The sequence below is a fragment of the Sinocyclocheilus grahami genome, unplaced genomic scaffold (genome assembly GCF_001515645.1).
Source record: "Sinocyclocheilus grahami isolate Dianchi unplaced genomic scaffold, SAMN03320097.WGS_v1.1 scaffold373.1, whole genome shotgun sequence".
Lineage (NCBI taxonomy): Eukaryota > Metazoa > Chordata > Actinopteri > Cypriniformes > Cyprinidae > Sinocyclocheilus > Sinocyclocheilus grahami.
Window position 1 is genome coordinate 143,592 of NW_015505552.1, and position 9,093 is coordinate 152,684.

At 36.6% G+C, this 9,093-nt stretch overlaps 1 protein-coding gene across 1 annotated transcript in view; it reads left to right on the forward strand.

Annotated features, from left to right (window-relative positions):
- The first annotated feature begins 4,504 nt into the window (after positions 1 to 4,504).
- The window catches only part of LOC107549440 (beta-2-glycoprotein 1-like), an 8,275-nt gene continuing 3,686 nt past the window's right edge, over positions 4,505 to 9,093 (forward strand). The window contains exons 1-3 of the mRNA XM_016230509.1: positions 4,505 to 4,706; positions 5,987 to 6,133; positions 6,271 to 6,462. Of these exons, the coding sequence (XP_016085995.1) occupies positions 4,505 to 4,706; positions 5,987 to 6,133; positions 6,271 to 6,462 (541 nt within the window). The remainder of the gene's footprint in view (positions 4,707 to 5,986; positions 6,134 to 6,270; positions 6,463 to 9,093) is intronic.

Sequence of the window (9,093 nt, forward strand, 5' to 3'; positions counted from 1 at the left end):
TTGCAGATGGATTTTGGGTAATGTAGTCCTTACGTTTCTGCACTTCCACATGTGGATGACTATGAACATTTTGTGTTGTGACTTGTTTTTTTGATGTACAAATGCCCTAATGCATCAGTGTTACCCACACTGCACCTAGCCAAAGTAATGCAGGGGAATGTAGTCTTTTTCTCCAAGACCACAAATAAACTATCGTTCTTACTCACTAAACACTAAGGTTGATTACTTTGTATCATGTCATGTGTGCCTATTCTGTGTGCTACCACATGTAGTATCTTCAACTTACTTACTTTTTCATAAATAAAATGGCGACCAGGATAATGCATGTTCTTTTTGAATTTGAACAGAATGAATGAAGCCCACAGATGTGCTTGTAGAAAACCTTTCAACTATCCAGCTCACATGTTGTCATGGACTGAAGTTTATAAAAGGCTATGCCCTTTAAAGCAGAACTATGTAACTTTTTCTGTGTTCAAAATTTGCTAAATTTATACAATGAGCGAGTACATCATGAATTCGTCTTCCAAAACGCGTTTTTGGCTTATTCCGAATCACCACGGTACACTTATAAGTACTTATATTTGGAGTATTGTTGCTTGGTCGGGTCGTCACCGCTGCGGAGTAACACATACCTGCGTGAATCGCCGTAGATATAAACTTAGAGAAGTAGCTCCGGTTGGAATGTTCTTCCGCGGGATGTGTGCAGTTCTGTTTATTAACCGCTAGAGCGCCAAAAGTTACATAGTGCTGCTTTAATTTAATTTAATATTAAACGAAGAGAAGAAATTTAAAAAAAAAGTTAAAAAAATAAAATTAGAAAGATATTTGTAAATAAAATAAATGGGAAAGTATATAGCATAAATTATATTTAAAAAATGTGAATATGCATTCTGGAATGCAATAAAAATGAATATTATCACATGTATATATTGCAGATAGAATGCATCTAGCTGGAAAAGCAACATATTGCTATAGTGTCTTGCACATTGTGGCTGGAGCACCAGCAGATGTTTGCGATTTTTATGTTTAGACAACATTTTCCTTTTACGCTGAGGAATATAATGTGCTGACATTTTTTGTACATGATGTTTGCAGCTCTGCCTACACTGTAAAAAATGAAAAGATGCTCAAGGCACTATTTGATTCCTTCAATTTCCGCAGAACCCAGTGATTCCTGACCAGGAGACACACTAGAGGGCTGCAAGATGGTTTCAAATGATTTAAAATAAGACTAAATAAGCTTTAAAAATGCTAAAGTGTCATATGACATATTTCTTATTTTAATTTGTTCCCTCAACAACTGTTGAATTAATTTAAGAACCAGGTTTCTCACGTCTTGAAAAAAAAAAAACCCTGGATGTATGAGAATTTATATGAAGGAATTTCAAAAGTGTGATTTCTGGACCTGAGAAAGTTATGGAAATTAATAAAATGTTAAAAAGGACATTTATAACGAATATAAATGTTGTTAACACTTTAGGGACCAATGCTCACTATTAACTAGTTGCTTATTAGCATGCCTATTATTAACACATTGGCTGTTTATTAGTACTTATAAAGCACATATTCTGCATGACCATATTCTACATCATTACCTAAACTTAACTACCTTACTGACTATTAATAAGCAGCAAATTAGGAGTTTATTGAGGCAAAAGTCATAGTTAATGGTTTGTTAATGGCGAGAATTGGACCTTAAAATAAAGTGTGACCTAAATTTTTATAATAAATTGGGTAATAATAATGCCCTTCACTAATATTGGCACCCTTGGTAAATTTGAGCAAAGGTGGCTGTGAAAATAATCGGTATTTTTAATCCCTTTTGATCTTTCATTTAAAAAAATTCACAAAATTCTAACCTGTCATTGAAGTAAAACAATTGAAAGTGGGGAGAAAATCTCATGATGAAATAAATGTTTTTCTTCCTAGAGATTCTTACGAGTAAAATATCTCTGAAGTATGTTCCCATTCATATTTACATATTTTAGCACACCAGGGTGACTATGAGCATGAAATTGTCCAGCCACGACTTCCTGTATCACAGGATTATAAATATGAGGAACAAAAAGACCAAATTCCCTTAATCATCCATCATCACAAGGAGTAAAACCAAAGAATATTGTTCTGATGTGCAGAACAAGATTGCTGAGCTTCACAAAATAGAAAGTGGCTGTAAGAAAAGAGCTACGAAAATCCCCATTTCCATCACCAGGGCAATAATTAAGAGGTTCCAATCAATTAAAGATGTTACAAATCTGCCTGGAAGAGGACGTGTGTCTATATCGTCCTAATACACGCTGAGGAGGACAGTTTGAGTGGCCAAAGACTCTCCAAGGATCACAGCTGGAGAGTTGCAGGGATTAGTTGAGTCTTGGGGTCAGAAAGCCTATATATATATATCCCTATATATATAGGGAAGAAAAATTCTCCTCGCTCATCCTAAAACAAACTCCACCATATTCAGTTGTCAGACATGACTGGAATTTCACATGGCACTGGCTTCTAGAATCAGAATCAGAATCAGAATGAGTTTTTATTGCCAGGTATGTTTACACATACGAGGAATTTGTTTTCACATATCAGATTAAATAAAAAAAATAGCTTTTTGGCAGCAAACCCACCAGATAGGTTTAGTACAAACAGGGATAAAAAGTACCCCATGCCCATGGTTAAATATACTGCTGGATCTTTAATGCTGTGGGCCTGTTTTTCTGCTGGAGGTCCTGGACATCTTGTTCAGAAACATGGCATCATGGATTCTATCAAATACCAACAGATAAAAAAATCTAAACCTGACTGATACGTTAGAAATCTTATAATGGGCCGTGGTTGGATCTTCTATTAGGACAGTAATCCAAAACAAACATCAAAATCAACACAAAAATGTGTCATTGAGCACAAAATTAATCTTCTGCCATGGCCGTCCCAGTCCTCTGACCTGAACCCTATAGAAAATGAGTGAGGTGAACTGAAGAGAAGAGGCATCAACAAGGAGCTGGGAATCTGGAGAGATTCTGGATGAAGGAATGGTCTCTGATCTCTTATCAGGTGTTCTCCAAACTCTTAGGAGAAAACTCAGAGCTGTGTCTTGAGAAAAGGACGTTGTAATAATTGGGCGCCAATAATTGTGGCCAACATAACCTAGAGAAAGCATTTATTTCACAATGAGATTTTCCCCCCACTTTCAATTGTTTTATTTCAATGATAGGTTAGCATTTTGTGATTCTTTTGAATGAAAGATCAAAAGTATAAACAATGCAGATTTATTTTCACAGCCGCCTTTGCTCATATTTACCAGGGGTGCCAATATTAGTGGAGGGCACTGTATATATGTGTAAAGACTCTCTAATCAGACTAGAAAATCATATAAATTCATTGGTGATAAAATGTGTAGACCCTAAAGAACCTTCAGTTATTGAAACCTCCAGAATTACAGAATTTAATAACTTTCATTATTTACAATTATTTTATTTAATTCGTTTAGATAATTTTTTATTAATATTTATAAATAAATCGACAAACTATCGATTAAACTAAAAACTTGAATCGCCACTCCTAGTTTGTGTTAATGAAAAAGTTTGACAGCGAGTTGAAGTACCAGAAATATCTTGTGGGCGCTGCTCTCAGATCCATTGTCTGGGTATCATATTGGAAAATCATATTGTGTTCTCAACGAAGGTCAACTAATATTTCAAGTGCCTCAAAAACATTTTCCTGTGATGAGTTATATGAGGAGGTCTTTAGACAGAGAGCTTAGGAGCTATTGCATGAAATCACGAGTCCCTTTACCAATAACTCTTTTCTGAAAAGGTGCCTCAAGGTTCTCCAGAGGTTTCTGCTTCTCCAAATTTTCCCACATTTATACAGTGTAGTTTATTGCCCAGGTATATAAGCACCTGTAGACCTGTATCATCTTAGTGTCCTCACTCTGGACATGAAACCAACAACAGAATGGGAAATCAACATATACAGTACATTTATGAAGGCCCCTCCTATATAGTAAACAGAAAATGAACATTAGATTGTTGTTGTACGTTAATTTTTTTTGTGAGATTTGTTGAGATAAAGAGGTATGTTTCTGTCGCTGAGTGTAACATTCATCAAAAGGGTGAGATCTAGAAATTAATCAGTGAACTTAACTTGAATGTGATTGTTTGTTGGTTTAGCTGGTCGCTCTGTGTGGAAGCGCCGTCGCGTTTATCTGTCAAAGTGTGTGTTTACTGTTGCTAAAGGAAGCAAGTTCCTTGCTGTCTTAGGATACTGAGATTAACTGTGGTGTGTTGAGAAGAGTCTGTATCAGGCGGGTCACTTTGCAACAGTATTCAGCTTGGCACGGTGCGTGTGTAAGTGGAGAAGAGTGTATCCATGAGGTCTGTCATTTGATGTGGGGGTGAATGTTTGTGCTCATTTGGCATCAATGGAATTGGGTGAAAGGTCTTTTCTTCTGCGGAATTCTACCCAGCATTCAAAACACTCAATAAGATCCAGATGTGTGTGTTCTTGCATGTACGGCGACTCCACTCCTCCCTCGCCATCACACCATCACAAAACCCCCTCCTCCAGACTCTCCCCCATCTTTATATCCCCTCTCCTGTCTCGCTACCTCTTTCAAAACCTCTGCAGTGAGTGTCAGGGAAAGATGGAGCGATCTCTGCTTGTGTCTCTTCTGTGCGTGTGGGCCCTCAGCAGCCTGTCGGCAGCATCAGGTGAGTGTGTTTGTGTGCGTGGGTGACTGAGAGAAAATGAAAGGATTATGGGTAGCTTTACAAGTACAACTTTTTTTTACAATGAATAATGAATGAATGAGAGATCATATATGATGGATGTTTGCCTTGTTGGACGAGTAAAAAATGCAGATGCTCAGTATTTATGAATTTGAATTTTTTTATGTAAAGAAAATATGATAATTTGTATTTATTTAAAAATGCATTATGGTCTCCATTTCATTACTCAAAAAAACAAAAAGTCATTTTTTACCTAACTTCATGTTGCTCTAAACCTATATGCTTTTCTTTTTTCTACTGAAAGCAGATACTTTGAATAATTTTTTAACAGTTTTTTTTTAGTTGTGTTTTGCCCATACAGTGAAAGTCAGTTGGGTCCAAAACAGTTTTGGACTTTTATTTTAGGAACTATTAAAAAAATATGTTTTTGTTACACATAAGAACTGTAAAGTTTAGGAAGGACATAAGGGTGCATAAATGATGATAGAATTTTAATTTTTGAGTAAACTGTCGCTTTAAAATCTGTGTGATTTTGTCGTTTACTAATACAATCCCCTTCCTTTCACATATTGCTTTGAGAATCAATTTTTTAGAGCTAGTTTTCCATGAAATTTGGAACACACATACTGTACATATGCAGTGTATCATCTTCTGTTTCAGTTCAAAGTCATTGCATAATGAGAAATGCATAATTGTGTTAAGCTCTTTCATTTTACTACCAACACTCTGTTCTGTTATGAGCTTGTAACATTTAAATGTTACATCCTGTTTATGGGTGGGCTACATTTATCACTGTCTGGTTTATGTGGATAAATTGTGTTAAACACCTGGTTCAGTTCAGAGAACAGTGTCTTGGGCAGACAGCCAGACATTTAACAGCCTGCTATTTTATGGCACAGATTAAATAGTTAGACAGATAAAATACATTGTATTTAAAGCATTGCTTGCATGTGCACTACTGGGCAAAAGTTTGGAATGATTTGGATTTTTTAAATGTTTTCGAAAGATACTGTATGCTCACCAAAGCTGCATTAATTTGATTTTAAAAATACAGTAAAAACAGTGATATTGTGTAGCATTGTTACAAATTAATAGAAGGATCACGTGATACTGAAGACTGCAGTAATGGCTGCTGAAATATTTGGCTTTGCCACCACAGGAATAAATTACATTTTAAAATATATCCAAATATGTCAGCCGCTTGTATGTGAAATGGATCTTTTTCAAAAAATTTTATGTTTCTATGCATGCCTATCTTGAAGTGGACACAACAGAACAGTGTCCAGAGAGGATACTGGGTAACGAGAGAAGACAAACGTGCCCAAAAAAGTGTCAGCAAGATAAAGACTGTGGCAACAAACGTCAGTGTCTCTGTGACGGCCAGTGTGGACTCAGCTGTGTGGCCCCAGGTCAGAACTAGAAACCCCATGATGCATCTATACATATTATAAAACTTAAAAAGCAAATAAACCAAAGCAATGACTAAAACTATGATATATTAAAAGGCAGTGCTCCCAGTTTTTCTGTGATTTTTCTGTGTGAACAGGTCGTACGTGTCCATGGCCTCTCCCACCTGGAAAGAATTTTGATGTAGCTCTTCTTTCCCCTTCACCCTCATTCTCCGCTCTGCTTGAGGTTCGCTGTAAGCCTGGGTTCGCCATGCATAATGGGCTAGACTCTACAATACGCCGTTGCCAAGGTGACCGGCAGTGGAGTGGAGATGAGCCTGTTTGTACAGGTAGAAAATATTTAAACTGTTATCTATAGTTTCCTTCAGTACTTTTTACTTATCTACACTCTTAAAAATAAAGGTGCTTCACGATGCCATAGAAGAACCTTTTTGTCTAAATGGTTCCATAAAGAAACTTTAACATCTGAAGAACCTTTCTTTTTCACAAAAGGTTCTTTGTGGCGAAAAAAGGTGCTTCCGATTAATTTAAAAGGTAAGAAAGAGATGGTTCTTTAAAGAACCTTTGACTGAATGGTTCTTTGTGGAACCAAAAATGGTTCTTCTATGGCATCGCTTGAAGAACCTTTTGAAGCACCTTTATTTTTAAGAGTGTATAGTCTATCAGTTTGTCTCTCTATCTATTATTCTATTGCTCAATTGTTCTGTCTTTGGTATATAGGCTATATATAGATGAACCAGTGTCTTACAGGTTTGGGAAGACATGAGGGTGAGTAATTAACAACAGAATTTTCATTTTTGGGTGAACTATCTCTTTAAAGCCATTTCTCTTTATAAAGGGATATGAACTCGCTATATGTTTCTTTGGAGATCAGAAAAAACGTCTTGATATTGGATTGTAGGTCTGTATTGGTATAAACTATAGCAGAGGAAAAAGATGCCCTCCTGGGTTCTTTGAAACTTTAGAACATAGATTGTTTTCTAAATAACCATAAAACCTAAAACCATTCTACTATGGCCAGATTTTCAACCAGGGGTCTGCAGAAGGTCTTGCAGCTAGTCCTAGAACAGATACAAAATAAATAAAGATTTTAAACATAAAAAAATAGCTTAACTGTTAAGAATTATAGAAGGCAATTTTTTTTTTGGTATATGAGTGAACATTACTATTAAGTGTAATTGGTTTCTATATTGAAGGTCCCTGAGGCGAGATGAGGTCCCTGGGTCTGTTACATTTAAAAATCTGATATTGCATAAATACACATTAAAAATGGAACATGACATGAAAACATCAGTCCTGTTGGGTCAGTTTGCCCTCATCTTGTTCATAAACCATTCAGGTAATATCAATATTATGCAGTTCAGGGGGAATGCCTTCATAGCAACAATAATATATTGAGTGCAACTGACCATGAATGCAGGAAGAAATGAGAAATATGTGTCAGTGTCTGCATAATAATGTGTTTTTTTGGTTGCATGAGTAATAAAAGCTTAGAGCTCGTGGACCTAGGTCACCGCTTGTTTCTGGGCTATGGGGTTTTAGTCTTTAGACTCCAGCTCTGTGAAGAGGAGGCGTGAATCGGCAGAGCTCCAGGCTGCAGCCATCCCAGTATCACCCCCTCTGTAACACATGCACGCATACATTCACACACACATTTCCTGGAGTAACATGAGAGGTATTTCTAGGAATGAGCTGTCAAAAGAGCCGAGGTGTGGGCGTTTGGGGTCTGTGAGAACCGTCCTGCAGTACTCTATTATCTGCAGATCAGTAACATGGAATATTTAACAAGCAGAGACAGGCATGTAGATATGCCGGATTCACACACAAAGTTCAAGCGCATTCAAAGCTGAATTGATGTACAATTGAAGTTTGGTGTGTGTGCATGTTGACTGTGTGATTTCCTCCCCCTTCATTAATCAGTCTTTCTCACAAAAGGGGGAGAGATTTGATACATAACTGCATGAGTCAACTGCTCAAGAGGGAATGTGAGAACAGCTTGTTCCAGATAGATTTTTTCTGATAAAACTCAAAATGTAGCCACACATTCTGTCCATCCATCATCTGGGTACCCGCTCAGCCACACGTTGTTGACCTGTGAATCTATTTGTCAGCCCTACATATCCATCTGTCCATTCACCCTGTCATGTATTTGTGCTCATGCTACCTCATCTAATATAGTGGATAAAAGCTCCAGGCCAATATCCACAGGGTCATCCATTTGAATTCCAGTCACGACCATGCACCAAAAGCCCAGGAGGCTGAATAACGGAGGGCTTTTTGCTGCAATATCTCTGCTCTTAAGGCCCGTTCACACCAAGAACGATAACTAAAGATAACTATATTTTTGTCCACACCAAGGGATAACAACATTCTGTTGATTTTAAGGGCGTCCTGCAGTTTTTTCGTCTGCTGCTTTAAATACTCAAGCTCTTTAAAGTCTAGTGGATTCTGATTTACTGTTTTTATCATTCATCACATTCTGAAAGTGATTCCACCAATATTGTTTCTATGTGTTATTATTGTTCTAGTTGTGTGAACATCCCTATATTCTCGGATGATTATAATTATTTTTTTTTGGCATTATCATTAAATTGATCATTCTCGGTATGAAAAGGCCTTAACAATGTCCAGGCTCTTGAACGTTTTAACTTTTTAAGAGTCACTATCCTCCCATGTGACCAATTTTAATATGACACTCATTTTTGTTTATTTATTCAGAAATACACAAAAATGTAATGCAATGACTTGAATGTACTTCTAATTTCTATATTAAAACTTTTGCATTGCAAAACTGCATTCCTCCTAGAAACTTTACATTTGCTTGCAAATATTTTTAGTTTCCCCAAGAAACTATGCATTTGCTCACAAAACTTTTGCACTTGTATTTATTATTATTATTTTTTTGCTAAAGCATTGCTTTTCACAAAGAATCTTTGCGCAAAAGAATTTTATATATATAT